Source organism: Neophocaena asiaeorientalis, unplaced genomic scaffold (genome assembly GCF_003031525.2).
Source record: "Neophocaena asiaeorientalis asiaeorientalis breed wild unplaced genomic scaffold, Neophocaena_asiaeorientalis_V1.1 scaffold167, whole genome shotgun sequence".
Lineage (NCBI taxonomy): Eukaryota > Metazoa > Chordata > Mammalia > Artiodactyla > Phocoenidae > Neophocaena > Neophocaena asiaeorientalis.
In genome coordinates this window covers 673395-691557 of record NW_020175022.1, presented here as the reverse complement: position 1 = coordinate 691557, position 18163 = coordinate 673395, and the positions used below count along the sequence as shown (strand labels likewise).

At 41.2% G+C, this 18163-nt stretch overlaps 2 protein-coding genes across 2 annotated transcripts in view; one reads left to right on the top strand and one right to left on the bottom strand.

Moving 5' to 3' along the window:
- SNX27 (sorting nexin 27) overlaps window positions 1-18163 on the top strand; it is an 82103-nt gene that overhangs the window by 34633 nt on the left and 29307 nt on the right. Inside the window, exons 3-4 of the mRNA XM_024762857.1 lie at window positions 14496-14688; window positions 16301-16365. Of these exons, the coding sequence (XP_024618625.1) occupies window positions 14496-14688; window positions 16301-16365 (258 nt within the window). The remainder of the gene's footprint in view (window positions 1-14495; window positions 14689-16300; window positions 16366-18163) is intronic.
- On the bottom strand, window positions 9102-10462 carry LOC112411624 (protein FAM117A-like). The gene is given in 2 exon segments (XM_024762858.1): window positions 9102-9208; window positions 9211-10462. Coding segments are annotated over 2 exon segments (1359 nt in total).

The window sequence follows — 18163 nt, the reverse complement described above, 5'->3', positions numbered from 1 at the left end:
GTTTAAGGTAATTATCGATATGTATATTCCTGTGACCATTGTCTTAATTGTTTTGGGTTTGTTTTTGTAAGTCCTTTTCTTCTCTTATGTTTCCCACTTAGAGAAGTTCCTTTAGCATTTGTTGTAGAGCTGGTTTGGTGGTGCTGAATTCTCTTAGCTCTTGCTTCTCTGTAAAGCTTTCGATTTCCCCAGCGAATCTGAATGAGATCCTTGCCGGGTAGAGTAATCTTGGTTGTAGGTTCTTCCTTTTCATCACTTTAAGTATATCATGCCACTCCCTTCTGGCTTGTAGAGTTTCTGCTGAGAAATCAGCTGTTAACCTTATGGGAGTTCCCTTGTATGTTATTTGTCATTTTTCCCTTGCTGCTTTCAATAATTTTTCTTTGTCTTTAATTTTTGCCAGTTTGATTACTGTGTGTCGGCATGTTTCTCCTTGGGTTTATCCTGTATGGGACTCTGTGCTTCCTGAACTTGGCTGGCTATTTCCTTTCCCATGTTAGGGAAGTTTTCGATTATGATCACTTCAAATATTTTCTCTGGTCCTTTCTCTCTCCCTTCTTCTTCTGGGACCCCTATAATGCAAATGTTGTTGCATTTAATGTTGTCCGAGAGGTCTCTTAGGCTGTCTTCACTGCTTTTCATTCTTTTTTCTTTATTCTGTTATGCAGCAGTGAATTCCACCATTCTGTCTTCTAGGTCACTTATCCATGCTTCTGCCTCAGTTATTCTGCTATTGATTCCTTCTAGTGTAGTTTTCATTTCAGTTATTGTATCGTTCATCTCTGTTTGTTTGTTCTTTACTTCTTCTAATGTTTACTTTGTTAAACATTTCTTGCATCTTCTCGATTTTTGCCTCCATTCTTTTTCCGAGGTCCTGGATCATTTTCACTATCATATTCTGAATTCTTTTTCTGGAAGGTTGCCTATCTCCACTTCATTTAATTGTTTTTCTGGGGTTTTATCTTTTTCCTTCATCTGATACATAGCCCTCTGCCTTTTCATCTTGTCTATCTTTCTGTGAATGTGGTTTTTGTTCCACAGGCTGCAGGATTGTAGTTCTTCTTGCTTCTACTCTCTGCCCTCTGGTCCACCCTTATGTTTGAAAGATATTTTTACAGGGCATAATATTCTGGGATGATGGTTTTTTCTTTCAGTACTTTAAAAATGTCTCACCAAGGAACCAGCTCTTAGTTTCGTCAATTTTTTCTATTGTTTTGTTGTTGTCATTGTTGTTATTTAGTTTCTATTTCATTTATTTCTGCTCTGATCTGTATGATTTCTTCTAGTAACTTTGTTTTGTTTGCTCTTTTTCTAGTTACTTTAGGTGTAAAATTAGCTTGTTTATTTGAGATATTTCTTTTCTCCTGTGGTAGGCTTGTATCGCTATAAACTTCCCTCTTAGAACTGCTTTTCCTGTGTCACATAGATTTTGGATCATTGTGTTTTCATTTTCATTTGTCTCCAGGTATTTTTAAATTTCTTTGATTTCTTCAATGACCCTTTGGGTGTTGAGTACCACATTGTTTAGCCTCCATGTGTTTGTGGTTTTTGCAGGTTTTTCTTGTAGTTCATTTCTAGTCTTATAGCATTGTGGTCAGAAAAGATGCTTGATATGGTTTCAGTTTTAAATTTACTGAGACTTGTTTTGTGACCTAGCATGTTATCTATTCTGGAGAATGTTCCACGTGCACTTGAAAAGAATGAGCAATTTGCTGCTTTTGGATGGAATGTTATATATATATCTGTTAAGTCTATCTAATCTAATGGGTCATTTAAGGCTAGTGTTCTGTTATTGATCTTCTGTTTGGATCATCTGTCCATTGTTGCAGGTGGGGTGTTAAAGTCCCCTACTGTCGTTGTGTTACTGTCAGTTTCTCCCCCTCTGTGTCTATTAATGTTTGCTTTATGTATTCAGTGCTCCTATGTTGGATGCATATATATTTACAGTTGTTATATCTTCTTCTTGGATTTATTCATTGATCGTTATGTAACGTCCTTCTTTATCTCTTATTACAGACCTTGTTTTATAGTCTATTTGGTCTGATATAAGTATTGCTATTCTGGCTTTCTTTACATTTTCATTTGCATGGAGTACCTTTTTCTATTCCTTCACTTTCTGCCTGTGTGTGTCTTTATATCTGAAGTAAGTCTCTTTTAGGCAGCATATATATGGTTCTTGTTTTTGTATCCATTCAGCAACTCTATGTCTTTTTTTTTTTGCTGTATGCGGGCCTCTCACTGTTGTGTGCTCTCCTGTTGCGGAGCACAGGCTCCGGACGTGCAGGCTCAGCAGCCATGGCTCACAGGCCCAGCCGCTCTGCAGCATGTGGGATCCTCCTGGACCGGGGCACGAACCTGCGTCTACTGCGTCAGCAGGTGGACCCTCAACCACCGCACCACCAGGGAAGCTCAACTCTATGTCTTTTTTTTTTTGCTGTATGCGGGCCTCTCACTGTTGTGGCCTCTCCCGTTGCAGAGCACAGGCTCCAGACGCCCAGGCTCAGCGGCCATGGCTCACGGGCCCAGCCGCTCCGTGGCATGTGGGATCTTCCCAGACCGGGGCACAAACCTCCGGACGTGCAGGCTCAGCAGCCATGGCTCACAGGCCCAGCCGCTCTGCAGCATGTGGGATCCTCCTGGACCGGGGCACGAACCTGTGTCTACTGTGTTAGCAGGTGGACCCTCAACCACCGCACCACCAGGGAAGCTCAACTCTATGTCTTTTTTTTTTTGCTGTATGCGGGCCTCTCACTGTTGTGGCCTCTCCCGTTGCAGAGCACAGGCTCCAGACGCCCAGGCTCAGCGGCCATGGCTCACGGGCCCAGCCGCTCCGTGGCATGTGGGATCTTCCCAGACCGGGGCACAAACCCGTGTCCCCTGCATCAGCAGGCGGAACCCCAACCCCTGCACCACCAGGGAAGCCCAACTCTATGTCTTTTTTTTTTTGCTGTATGCGGGCCTCTCACTGTTGTGGCCTCTCCCGTTGCAGAGCACAGGCTCCAGACGCCCAGGCTCAGCGGCCATGGCTCACGGGCCCAGCCGCTCCGTGGCATGTGGGATCTTCCCAGACCGGGGCACAAACCCGTGTCCCCTGCATCAGCAGGCGGACTCTCAACCACTGCACCACCAGGGAAGCCCATATGTCTTTTGATTGGAGCATTTAGCCCATTTACATTTGAAGTAATTATTGATAGGTTTGTACTTATTGCCTTTTTATTGTTTTGGGGTTGCTTTTATTGCTCCTATTGTTCTTTTCTTTTTTTTTTTTTGGCTCTCTTTCCATATCTTTAGTGTTATGTTTGGATTCCTCTCTCTTCTTTGTGTGTATATCTTTTATAGACTTTTGGTTTGTGATTACCTATATATATAGCAATCTATCTGTCCATCTATTTATATGATTATTTTAAGTTGCTGATCTCTTAATTTCGAATGCATTTTAACAATCCTGCATTTTTACTCCTCGCCACATTTACTGTTTTTTTTTTTGCGGTACGTGGGCCTCTCACTGTTGTGGCCTCTCCCGTTGCGGAGCACAGGCTCCGGACGCGCAGGCTCAGCGGCCATGGCTCACGGGCCCAGCCACTCCGTGGCATGTGGGATCCTCCCGGACCGGGGCACGAACCCGCGTCCCCTGCATCGGCAGGCGGACTCGCAACCATGCCACCAGGGAAGCCCACGTTTACTGTTTTTAACATCATCTTGTACATCCTTTTTTGGTGTGTGTATCCATTAACTGCTTATTGTGATATTGATGATTATGATACTTTCGTCTTTTAACCTTCCTACTAGCTTTATAAGTGGCTGATCAACTACCTTCATTGTATGTTTGCCTTTACCAACGAGATTTTTCCTTTCATAATTTCTTCTTTCTAGTTGTGGTCTTTTTTCTGCATAGAGACATCCCTTTAACATTTCTTGTAAAGTTGGTTTCATGGTGCTAAACTCTTGCAGCTTTTTCCTGTCTGTAAAACTTTTGATTTCTCCTTCAAATCTGAATGATTTGAATAATTATTCAAATTATTGAATAATTTGCCAGGTAGAGTATTCTTGGTTGTAGGTTTTTTCTTTTCATCACTGTAAATATATTGTGCCACTCCCTTCTGGCCTGCAGAGTTTCTGCTGAAAAGTCAACTGGTAGCCTTATGGGAGTTCCGTTGTGCATAACTAGTTGCTTTTCCCTTGCTGCTTTTAATATTCTCTCTTTATCTTTAATTTTTGCTATTTTAATTACAATGTGTCTTGGTGTGGTCCTCTTTGGGTTGATCTTGTTTGGGACTCTCTGTGCTTCCTGGATATGGATGTCTGCTTTCTTTCCCAAGTTAGGGAAGTTTTTAGCTATTATGTCTTCTAATACGTTCTCTGCACCTTTTTCTCTCTCTTCTCCTTCTGGGACCCCTGTTATGTGAATGTTATAAGCTTGATGTTGTCCTAGAGGTGTCTTAAACTGTCCTCATTTTTAAAAATTATTTGTCCTTTTTTCTGTTCAGCTTGAGTGATTTCCTCCACTCTGTCTTCCAGTTTTCTGATCCATTCCTCTGTATCATCTAATCTCCTGTTGAATCCTTCTAGTGTATTTTTAATTTTAGTTACTGTATTTTTCATCTCGGTTTGGTTCTTTATATTTTCTAACTCTTTGTTAGAAACTTCTAACTTCTCACTGTGTTCATCCAGTCTTCTCCAAAGTTCTTTGAACATTTTTATGATCATTACCTTGAAGTCTATTGGATAAATTGCTTATCTCCATTTCACTTAGTTCTTCTTCTAGGGTTTTGTCTTGTTTGGAACATATTCCTCTATCGCCTCATTTTGCCAAATTCTGTGTTCTTATTTCTATGTATTTGGTAGGTTGGTATGTTTCCTGATCGTGGAGAAGTGGCCTTATGTAGGAAATGCCTATGGGCCAGCAGCATACTCCCCTCTGGTCACCAGACCTCTATGCTTTAGGGGTGCCATCTATGTGGGCTGCATGGGCTCTTCTGTTGTGTCAGGCTGACTACTATGGGTGCCTTGGTAAGCATGGGTGGCCCCTGATCAGGTTGGTTGCCAGGCCTTGCCTAGTGCAGAAGTTGCCAGTGACTGGTGGGTGGGGCCATGTCCTGGGAAGGTTCTGGGGCTGGTGTCAGCCTGCTGATGAGTGGGGCCAGTTCCTGACTTCGCTGGCTGTGGGGCCCAGGGTTTCCCAGAGTTGATATTGACCCACTGGTAGGTGGGGCTGGATCCCTGGGCAGCTGGCCAATAAATATATGGAGAGGTGATGATCAGCATCATTACTAATCATGCAAATGTAAATTAGGACCATAGTGACAAATCTTTTCATACCCATTCCACTGGCAAAAATTAAGAGGATCTTTTTATATTATTACTGAAAGGAGTAAAAATTGATGTAACTGCTTTAGCTTACAGTTTGGCGTTATCTCCTTAGGTTGAATATTCACATACCTTATAACTCTGCAGTTCCTCTTGTAGGGTATACCCAGGAGAATCTCTTATATATGTACTACAGGGGACATATGCACAAATGTTCATAGCAGCATTGTTCATAATAGCCAAAACTAAGAAGTAGTAAAACCCAGAAACAACCTGAATACCCATCAACAGAACAGATTTTTGAAAAGCGAAACAACAAAGTGTTGTGTACAACAGAGTAAACAACAAAGATATATAACGTTGTGGATGAGACTAAGTGAAAAAATAAGTCCCAAAAGGTCTCATTCTGCATGATAGCCTTTTCATAAAACTAAAATACCCTTCAAAAATTAAAATAAAAAATATAAGGATTACATATAAATGCAGGAAAAAACTATAAAAAGAAAAACAAGGGAATAATGAAACATGGTTGAGCATAATAATTTTGGGAGTTAGAGAAACAGGGAGATAGGGTGAAGGAGGCAGAGACTATATGGTTAGAAATGTTTTTGTCAAGGTCTTAGCTTTTAGTTTGCTTTTCACAATGTTAAAAATAACTAAATTGGGACTTTCGTGGTGGTCCAGTGGTTAAGACTCTGTGCTTCCACTGTAGGTGGCACAGGTTCAATCCCTGGTTGGGGAACTAAGATCCCACCTGATGTGTGGCATGGTCAAAAAAATAAAAGTAAAATAAAAATAACCAAATTAAATATCCAAACAAAGAGTTTGCCAAAATGAGACTGTGTTATGAACCAAGGATTGTGATTAATCCAGTTCTGTACACCTGAGGTCCAAATAAAGAAAATAGATACCATTTATGACCCACATTAGGGAAAACGCATACACACACACACACACACACACACACACACACACACACACACACACACACACACTAAACCTTCGTTCTTTAGGATCATGTTGTTTCCTTTTGCTTTTTTTCTTTCCAAGAAGAAGCCTAAATACTTCAGTATTTGGGAAGAATCCCTTAGTTAAGGATCTCACACCTTTCACCCAGAAATCAGCTAAGAGTGCTGTATCTCCTTTTGCTATTATAAGCAGCTTATGAATAACAAATAGTGTGTCCTTTTGAAGATGAATTTTCAGCTAAAAACAAGATTAAATGGCAAGGTAGCATTGGAAACAATTTGTTGATCATAATGTATATTGAAGATTCATTCAGATCAGTAGCATGGACTAGATCAGGGTCTATTTGACACTTGTAAGCAGAACTTAGGTGATGTTATCATGGCCAAATTGTCATCATTCTTTTTTCCTAATCACTTTTGCATTGTATAAGGAGAGTCTCTTCTGTGTGTTCAGTAGCACAATTCCTGTTGGTTACTAGAGGTTTGAGAAAGTGAGAACATTTTAATATTCAGATCCTACATAGAATGAGATGTTACCATTTAAAAGCCTTAAGAAATCTGTAGGTGGGGATTAAGGAAGCAACAAAATAAAGATCTCTGATATCTGGAATTTTGGGTTTTGCTATTGAATACAGAGCCCAGATATTACTAGAATTGCTTTCCATTCAGTGGTTTGTGCTATTGTGAGAATTTATCAGTTACTGTCTTCTGGCATTCATTCCATAGAATTAATTCATGAGGATAAAGAGAGAAATGGCATGGCGTGGATTTTCAACATTTACATATTGTGAAATTTGGAAATTATTTCAAAGCTGAAGTTTGAAACTTTGACTTGTAGAATCCAGAGAGACAAAATTAGATCACTGATCAGATAAGTTGTACACTTTGCCCACTCGTAATTCATTCCTTTTCCCTTATTGGGGTCTAACTCAGCAAAGAGTATCTCAGGAGGGCTGTAACTTGTTACCCTTGGAAACTGGCTTTGCAATCTGAACATTCTAACTTTTTTTTTAATAGATCTTTATTGGAGTATAATTACTTCACAATACTGTGTTAGTTTCTGTTGCACACGAAAGTGAATCAGCCATATGCATACATATGTCCCCATATGCCCTCCCTCTTGAGCCTCCCTCCCATCCTCCCTATCCCACCCTTCTAGGTCATCGCAAATCACCGAGCTGATCTCCCTGTACTATGCTGCTGCTTCCCATAACTGTTTTACATTTGGTAGTGTATATATGTTGATGCTAATCTCACTGCGCCCCAGCTTCCCCCTCCTACCCTGTGTCCTCAAGTCCATTCTCTATGTCTACATCTTTATTCCTGCCCTGCAACTAGGTTCATCAGTACCTTTTTCTTTTTTTTTTTAGATTCCATATATATGTGTTAGAATACGGTATTTGTTTTTCTCTTTCTGACTTACTTCACTCTGTATGACAGACTCTGGGTCCATCCACCTCACTACAAATAACTCAATTTTGTTTCTTTTTATGGCTAAGTAATATTCCATTGTATATATGTGCCACATCTTCTTTATCCATTCATCTGTCGATGGACATTTAGGTTGCTTCCATGTCCTGGCTGTTGTAAATAGTGCTGCAGTGAACATTGTGGTACATGTCTCTTTTTGAATTATGGTTTTCTCTGGGTATATGTCCAGTAGTGGGATTGCTGGGTCATATGGTAGTTCTATTTTTATTTTTTTAAGGAACCTCCATACTGTTTTCCATAGTGGTTGTATCAATTTACATTCCTACCAACAGTGCAGGAGGGTTCCCTTTTCACCACAGCCTTTCCAGCATTTATTGTTTCTAGATTTTTTGATGATTGCCATTCTGACTGGCATGAGGTGATACCTCATTGTAGTTTTTTTTTTTTTCCCCTGGGAATACTTATTTATTTGGTCTATTAACACCAAGATCTGCAAAAAACAAAAAACAAACAAAAAAACACAACTTCTAAACACAGGATAATAAAACTTGAACATTAACATTCTTCTTCGATTTTGTGTAAGCTCTGCAGTATGGAAAATATACAGACTTCAAACAGCTGCAAAAATAGTGTCTTTGGGAGAAAATAGAGTTTCTACATCGATACAAGAAAAATAGGCATTTTTCTAATCCAGCCCAGTCCTGGGGCAGGTGGAGGGTGGAGAGTCACCACTTGCCACCCGGAGGAATGCCAGTTCTCCCTCTCCCCTACTACCCACCTGGGGCTGGGCAGGCTGGGCTGCTGCTTAAGACAATCTTAGGGTGAAAGCGAGATGAAAATGCCACTTAGGAAAACGCTTGGTTCCCCCTCTGCCAGCAGCTGGATTGGTCAAGTGTTATGGCCCTTTCGGGCTGCTTTGGTCAGCTCCTCCAATGAGAGGGAGGTAGGGGGATGGGACTGAGAGGATGGGGAATCTATTCGGGTCTCCTCATCTGTGTCTGGGGAGGAGAGGTAAGGAAATCTGTGGTGTCCCCTCTCCTTTAATCATGGCCAGCTTGCTCCATGATAAAGACAAGGGCCCCATACACTGTCCTTCGGACTCACACCCAGGGGTGGGGGACCCAAGACCTTCTGGTTGAGTTTTCCACCAAGTGAGAGGGGTGACAAGAACACGGGTGTGACTTGTGAGCTGCCCAGCTTCTAGTGGAGGAGGCAGGTCCCCTCACATTCGAAGGGGCAGAGGTCCATCGGAAAGAGGACCCAGGGCTTTGACACAATAAATGAAAGTGCTCAAAGGCCAGGAGGGAAGGGCTCCTTCATCCCCCATCTCAGGGGAGCTCGGGAGGGGCCTGCCACCAAGGCACTGGTCTCCATGGTGAAGTGGGGGTGGGGCCCTCAGACCACCAGGGAGCTCTGGAAAAGCGCAGGCTCTTCTGACGGTGGGGGGCACTGCCAAGGCTCGAATGGCAGCGAGGAGGCCTTGGGGGCCTCTGGATCCTTCGAGGCAGTGGCCTGGGGCTGGCCGGGGGAAGGGGGGACCCCGGGCTTGAGGGGCAGTTACGGAAGATGAAGCCCATGCTGGGGAAGAGGGGCTTCATCAAGCTGACGGGGCAGAAAGCCGAGCCGGTTGGGTTGAAATGGACTTTGTTCTTGTCAGGACAGGAAGTCAGGAAGGCCAGGTCAGGACCTGGGGACGTGGCCTCTTCAAACACCCGCAGTCTCTCACAGTCTTCCGGGGGTTCCCGTTTGAAGATGTAGCTGTGATTGGGCCGAGGGGAGGCGGCAAAGGCAAGGACTGGAGATGGGCTGCCCTCTTCAAGGAAGGCTGGGTGGCCTGGAGGGAAAGCTTTGTCACTGGGGATGGACGTCAGCTCCTCGGCTGCACCCTGGTGTTCCTCACGGCCAGTCTGGCCAGAAGGCTGGGGGGATGCCAGGGGCATGGAGGGAGAGCTGGCAAGGTTTCCAGGCTCCAGGAGGAGGAGGGGATGATCACAGCTGCCGCTCTGGAGGGGAGCTGGGGCTCGGTGTCCGTCAGGGATTTCAAGGATCCGCAGCAGCTCCTCCTCACCCTGCTCTTTCACAAACACCTCCTCCAGCTCTTGGTTGAGCCCTTCCAGGCTCCGGTGCAGGCAGGGGCTCAGTCGCAGGACAGAGGACCCTGAGGGGAAGCTGGGAGGGGACGCCCTCAGTGCTCCCCACACAGCATGGTCCCCTTGGAGGGGGGATCCCCGCTCCTTCTCTTTCCCACTGCGGCTAAGCTTTGTCCTCTGCAGCTGTTGCTTCAACTTGGTAATCTCTTTTTGGTGGTCTGTGCTGCCCCAGGACGCTGAGTGCTTGTGTGTACACGAGCTGGCCCGCTCACCTTCAAGCTCTTGCCAGGACAGGGGGGTCTGGGTGCCCTTGTTATTAGTACAGCAGGTGAAGGCCCCATCAGCATCTCGTGGCCACTGGCCCAGAAGGTAGGAGCTGAGGATGGTGTCCAGGGAGAAAGTACGCCGGACCTGGGGTGGCTGAGGCCTACACACTGGCTTTTCTGGGGCCACGGAACACGGGACGCTGGCTGCGCGGCCACCCCCGTCCCGGCGCTGGTGCGGCTGCTGCAGCTGGAAAGGGACGGTGGCCCTGAAAGGCTGCAGCCCAGCCCGGGGGGAGCCAGCGGGGGCTGGGGGAGAGCAGCCCCGCCGGAGGCCCCCTGCCCCTCCGTGCCCTGGCCCCCAGGCACCTCCGCCTCTGCCGCCCACTGCGGCCCCCGCCATCGCCCGCCCGCCTGACTGCTGGCCTGCCTCGGCCCCACAGCGAGCCCCACACTCTCATTGTAGTTTTGATTTGCATTTCTCTAATAATTAGTGATATTGAGCATCTTTTCATGTGCCTCTTGCCCATCTGTATGAATATTCTAACTTTTGAAGTTTTGTAGGATATGGTCAGTTGGAGAAGACAGTGACCAGTGATCATTAAATTCAGCGTGCTATCGCAAGCTTGACAAACATCATCTAATTCCATGTATGAGCCAGCCAGTCTGAGGGTTTACATTAAGGTGGAAAAATCCTAGAAACACTGTCAGCCTGTGTATATCTTTAGTTCCTATTTGATAATCTTCCTTCAAGTCCAGAGAATATATTTTTTCATGGATGTTTTCATTTGTAATGAGACCATGGTCGTTTCTCATGGATCATGGACATTGATGAGTTGATTCAGCAGGGAGTCAGTCATTTTCTTTGCAAATGAGTGTGTCCAAACCAGGGAAATGGATGCTAATGGATCTTGGTTAATTTTAAGGGCAAGTGAAGAACAAAGTAGTCTGTTTTGATCTCTTTTTGTATGTTTCTCATTTGCTAATAAGCACAGTTAACTTAAAAACAGTTTGTGTTTCCATACGAATTGTAAAATTTTTTGTTCTAATTCTGTGAAGAATGCCATTGGTAGTTTGATAGGGATTGCATTGAATCTGTAGGTTGATTTGGGTAGTACAGTCATTTTCACAATATTGATTCTTCCAATCCAAGAACATGGTATATTTCTCCATCTGTTTGTGTCATCTTTGATTTCTTTCATCAGTGTTTTAGCCTGAGAAAACCATAATTCAAAAAGAGACATGTATCACAATGTTCATTGCAGCACTATTTATAATAGCCAGGACATGGAAGCAACCTAAATGTCCATCGACAGATGAATGGTTAAAGAAGATGTGGCATATATATACAATGGAATATTACTCAGCCATAAAAAGAAATGAAATTGAGTTATTTTTAGTGAGGTGGATGGACCTAGAGTCTCATACAGAGTGAAGTAAGAAAGAGAAAAACAAATACCGTATGCTAACATATATATATATATATATATATATATATATATGGAATTCAAAAAAATAAAAGAATGGTACTGTTGAACCTAGTGACAGGGCAGGAATAAAGATGTAGACATAGAGAATGGACTTGAGGACACAGGGCAGAGGGGGAAGCTGGGGCGAAGTGAGATTAGCATCGACATATATACACTACTGAATGTAAAATAATTATGGGAAGCAGCAGCATAGCACAGGGAGATCAGTTCAGTGCTTTGAGATGACCTAGAAATGTGGGATAGGGAGGATGGGAGGGAGGCTCAAGAGGGAGGGGATATGGGGATATATGTATGCATATGACTGATTCACTTTGTTGTACAACAGAAACTAACAGTATTATGAAGCAGTTATCCTCCAATAAAGGTCTATTTTTAAAAAAAACAATGGTTTGGCTCTTTTGGAAGCCATTCCTACCTGCATTAAAGTATTACTGAACTGTTAGGCATCCTATTTATAGTTCTGTTCCCTTTGACTTCACATTTAAGTGGAAAGAGGTGGGTGGTGAGAGGCTATTTGATGTTACTCTTCTCACCTTATAAGAAACTGAAATTTTAGGATTGAAATTGTCACAAAGGCCTCTCAAATTGTAGGGTTCTTTCTACCCTAGGAAATGTTTTTCTAGACTTGCGATCACTCAAGTCATCATCATTGATGAAATCCAGTCATAGTCTTTATGTATGTTATCAAAGACCTAGTCTACTCTTCCCTGGAAAAAGACATTGGGGAATACCTAATTCACCAATGCCACTAAGCTAGCTTTACCTCCCTTCCTTCCTTCCTTGTGTGAGGAACTCAGACTGATTTTCAACACCAGTAGGGTTGTAGACTTGCTTTTTAAGCAAAGGAATGATGATGTTCTTGAGAAATTTGGGAAGTTTAGTTTGAGAAGTAAGTATATAAGACCAGGTTGACTGAATAAGACTTTCTTGAGACTGCCTGCCCTTAAGAGAATGTGTGGTCTTGTCTGAGGGGAAGACTGTTTTCCTTTTAATGCTTTTGTACTTAAGAAGGAATACTTGGTAATATGTGTGATTCATTACAATCAGTTATAAATTTGAGCGATAATTATAAGAAGAAAACTCATTGATCGGGATCATACTCATCCCTGGACACTATTTGATAGTGGTTAGAGGCTTTGCTTTCAAGTAGGGGAGGGATCATAGGAGGAGAGTTGTGAGAGAGGAGTTTTTAAATTATTGTTGCGTTTAATTTATACTTCCTAAATCACAGAAGCATGGAAAAGATTCTTCCTGAGATTGAAGGAAGGGCTTTGGTGTATACATTCTCAGTGACTAAGTCTTTATTGATTTATTTATTAAATTGAAGTATCGTTGATTTACCATATTGTGCTAATTACTGCTGCACAGCAAAGTGATTCAGTTATACATAAATATACTTTTTTTGGTATTCTTTTCCATTATGGTTTATCATAGGATATTGAATATAGTTCTCTGTGCTGTACAGTAGGACCTTGTTGTTTATCCATTCTGTGTATAAAAGCTTACATCTGCTAACCCCCATCTCCCACTCTATCCCTCCCCCAACCTCCTCCCCCTTGGCAACCACCAGTCTGTTCTCTATGCTCAGTGACTAAGTCTTGATTACATGAGTAGATGACCTATTTTGTGCACATTTAAATTTTTGAATGATTTTTGCTAAGCCAGTAAATGTGATTTGGAGCTAATTTTCCCATCTCTGCATAATTTGATATGTTCTGAGAATACAAAGTAACTTAGATTATTTGATGTTTTTGGATTATGCATCCCACCACTTTCCTTTATGAGGACACATATTTAAGAATTACACATACATACATTCATTTTTTCATCAAATATTTACTGAGTGCCTACTGTGTGCCAGGCCCTGTTCTAGAAGTTTGGCATGCATCTGTGAACAGTAGACAGAAATCTCTACCTATTTCTTTTTTATTTTTTAAATATTTATTTAGGCTGTGCTGGGTCTTAGTTGTGGCACATGATCTTTGTTGTGGCATGCAGAATCTTTTAAGTTGTGGCATGCGGGATCTTTTAAGTTGTGGCATGCGGGATCTGTAAGTTGCGGCATGTGGGCTCATAGTTGCGGCATGTGGGCTTCTTAGTTATGGTGTGCGGACTCCTTAGTTGTGGCGTGCGGACTCCTTATTTGTGGCATGCGGACTCTTAGTCATGGCATGTGAACTCTTAGTTGTGGCATGCATGCAGGATCTAGTTCCCCGACCAGGGATTGTATCCAGGGCCCCTGCATTGGGAGCTCGGAGTCTTACCCACTGGACCACCAGGGAAGTCCCTCTACCTATTTCTTTATGAGGATTATTAACCGTTTATATGAGGAGGTCCTTAGAATACATTTATTCTTCAACTTTTTGTTAACCCTGTTTTAATGATGGAAGGGAGAAGAACAAAACTAGGGATATCTGACTTCAGGAAAGGAGTTTTTGCAAAAATGATCTATTTGGTAACAAAAATTTCACTATTGCTTACATCAATTTTAGATCTTTTCTTTGGAAGTGTGGTTCACACACAAATATCAGTCACATTGCTTTATAATCAATACTAATTTTTTACATCTCTCTCCAAATTTGCCTGCTTGTTCATTCACTTTACTTACCACATTGGCTTTGAATGATCTTTAACTTACTGAAAATAAAATCTACCCTTAAAATCTGGTAATTGCCTCTGAAGATATTTAAAACAATGTGTTGGAGGTAATTGTAATATCACAAATAAGATCATGGGCCCCCTGAAGGCAGTAGCCCTCTTTTGTACATATAATTTCTGGCATCTTTATTAAAAGTAAATCTTGTTTTACAGTGACCTTGAACATATATTCTCTGTTAAGTGTGTATCAGAATATACCTAGCCGGTATCAATCTGAGCCTGACTGTAGGTGATTCTGTGATTTAATTTGCAGTAAGTAGGCTTTTTTTTGTTCTTCACCCTCACCAGGTATACAATGTTTACATGGCAGGGAGGCAGTTGTGTTCTAAGCGGTACCGGGAATTTGCCATCCTACACCAGAACCTGAAGAGAGAGTTTGCCAACTTTACATTTCCCCGACTTCCAGGGAAGTGGCCATTCTCTTTATCAGAACAGCAATTAGATGCCCGACGTCGAGGGTTGGAAGAATATCTAGAAAAAGGTAAGCCAGCCTATTAAACTCTACTATCTTGAGTAAAAATAGGGTCTAGGTATATATTGCAGCTCCTAAACTGCATAGCTAAGTTTCCTGAAACTCAACAGTGAAAGTAAATCAGGTTTTTGACTTAGGTGTTGAATGATCTGAGCTTTGAAGCCAAGAGTAAAATGTACAGTACAGCAATTAATAGCCTATTTTATTGACTCGCCAAACACTTAACAACAACAGAAAAATGCATAATTATTTTTTGATGCATTAAGGACCTTTATTTATTTATAGGGTTATATTTTTGCACACAGCAAACATATACAGACTCAGCAACATGCTAAATTGATTTGGGAACTAGATGGGCAGTATTTAAGAAATTTTTATGAAAGTGATTCTTGGTTCACTGGCATGTCCTACTTGAAGATTCCTTATTCCTCTTACACGTGTCCGTGGATAGGTTTGATGAGTTGTAGGTAAGCTAATGTTCCCTTTTTCTAAGTAGGTTATAGGTAGAAATATTAAAACTTATTTGTTATCTCAGGACCTCCAAACAATACATTAGGAGTCTTTGGATGTGGATGCTGAAACGTTTGTCGAGAAAGGCAGGGAGAAATGACACAGATCTCCTGAATAAGATGGTTCAGTTTGTGGCTCAGAGAAGAGACCTTGTTTTGCTACATTATAGAGTTACATAATTTGCTAGGCATGCAATAGGCTTTTCTTTAAAGTACTAATTTAACAGAATAATGGTCTTATGTGGTATTTAATAATTCTTTGTCCTTGTAGAAGAACTAATTGACCTAGTTGAATTTTTTTTAAACTTTGGTAGAGAGCTTTATCCCTGAAGAAAAACCATTTCCCCCATAGAAGGTAGTTAAACTTCATCTATTTTTAGCTTTTCTCTAACATGGAATGGCCTCCTAACAAGCCTTTGGGAAATGAGAAAGAGTACAATTTTTTTTTAATAAAATGAAGTAAAATCAGCAGTGTAATTTATTATCCTCAGGAGAATGTTAGGAAATTAACTCTCTTAGATTTAGATGATTACCTACCTACCTGCCTGTTTTCTTTTCCTTCCTTCTCCCTTTCTCTCTCTCTCTTTTTTTTAGTTGTAGTTGTTTTGAAGTTAAAGTTAGTGAGCTGAGAAGATGAGAAGATGTGCTCAGCTTAACACTTGATTACCTACCCATTTTTTTCCAAAGTGGCTTTAAATGCTTATGATTCTCTTACTGGCCTGCTCCTAGGCCAAATAGATATTTTTCTTTGTATTTTAATTTTGTGTTTATTCCTAATTGACCTTACCCTTGCTCTATTGTCTAGCTTATTAATAGTTAACACAAGACAGCAAAGTTAGATTTACTGAACTTTTATTTCTCTTTTACAGGTAACTTCCTTTGTCTATGTTTAATATTTTTAATAAGCTACATCTTTGTACGTCCTGTTATTCCTGTGTTCTGGTTCATATTTATATAAATGTTTGTTGTGCCGTAAAATATCATGTGTCAGGGATGGCATACTACCTCAGCACTGCCTGCTAATGATGATTTATACTTAAACCTTGATATGTTCTTGACTTTATATTCTTGATTTAGGGCCTCATGCCAGATTCTGTCTTTGTTTTCTATAGTGTGCTCAATACGAGTCATTGGTGAGAGTGACATCATGCAGGAATTCCTATCAGAATCAGATGAGGTAGGTGAATACCCACTATAGTGACTATTTACCTCTTGGCTCCTTGTGGGGGAAAATAAATTAAAGATATCGATGATGGATTGAATTGCCATAAATTCTCTAAATGACTGTTTTTTCAACTTCCTTTTGTTATGTGTCCTGCTTATCCTTCAAGACCTAGTGCTAGGTCCACCTTCTCTTTGAAGCCTCCCCTGATATTCAAGGGATACACATTGATTTTTCATTCCACCAAGAACTTCTGCAGTCAGTACACATAATTATCACCTTGTTGCTCTCTCAGTCTCTAATTTTTTTTTTTTTTTTGCGGTACGCGGGCCTCTCACTGTTGTGGCCTCTCCCGTTGCGGAGCACAGGCTCCGGATGTGCAGGCTCAGTGGCCGTGTCTCACGGGCCTAGCCGCTCCGCGGCATGTGGGATCTTCCCGGACCGAGGCACGAACCCATGTCCCCTGCATCGGCAGGCTGACTCTCAACCACTGCGCCACCAGGGAAGCCCTCTAATTTTTTATACATATAGTCAGATGATCCCTTTATAATTTTACTTTACTAGATCATGAGCTACCTGTAGGTAAGAGCTAAATCTTTTTTTTTCAGCTTTTTGAATATAATTGTCAAATATGAATTGTATATATTAAGGTGTACAATTTGATGTTTTGATATCTGTATACATTGTGAAATGATCACCATAATCAAGTTAACTAACCTATCCATCATCTCATTACCATTTCCTCCTCCCTTTTCTCTTCTTTCCTTCCTTCCTTTCTTCACTTCAGATCTACCCCCTTAGCAAATTTCAAATATAGAATATAGTATTGTTAACTATGATCACCACGCTGTACATTAGATCTTTAGAACAAGAGCTAAATCTTGAACATCTTTATATTCCCAGTGCCTTACCACAATGTCAGGCATTTTGTAGGTGCTTAATAAATATTAATTAAATAGAAGAATGACTATGTAATGCTGCTGTATTAAATAGTGTGTCATCCACTAATTATTTTATATGTATATGTTTTATTTCCCCAGCTAGATTATAAGTTTCTTGCAGACAAGGGCTTTTATAACAAAGTAATGCTTAGGATGGTTTTAGGCAATGAATAGTAGTTTTTTTAAAGTGGTAAATGAAGATGGGCTTGTTTCTAAATAGTTGTTTCTCTGTAATAAAAATTACAAGGTCACAAATTTGTTAGAGAATGTGTTAATTTTCAAAAGCAGTAAGAGAGAAAGACTTCTTTTGAATTAAGGAGGATAAGAATTGTTTACTCTTTGCTAGAAGAAAATTGGACATCAGACTAACTCAGATTCCTGAGTTTCATCAATTTTTCCTTTCAAAGGTGTCATGATTATTTCAGGGTTCAGAAAGGAACTTAGGATACCTCTTGAGCCAATCTAGCATGCCTAACCATTTAAAACCAGAGAATATTTGTTGAAACTACTGCTTTTGGTTGTTTTCTTTTCTCATTTGTGAGTTCTGAATGTTTGAAAGTAAGCTAAAAATCTTATCTGTGTTTGACCTAGACTGATTCACACAAGTTTTCTGTTTTGAGATATGAACACGTTGGGTTCAACATATTTCTTTCCTCCCTGTTCATCTTAAAGGTTAACTTCTGCTGCAGCCTAAAGTCAGCTTTATGACTTGAAATGTATTGACTTATGTCTTTTTTCCCCTTTTCATTGGAACTCCTTTTCTTTCTATCACAAGTTTAGGTTGTTTAGCTAGCATGTTGCAAGGAGAATGAGGATATACTGGGTCATAAATTCTTTTTTTTTTTTTAATTAATTCTTTTTCTGCCTTTTCC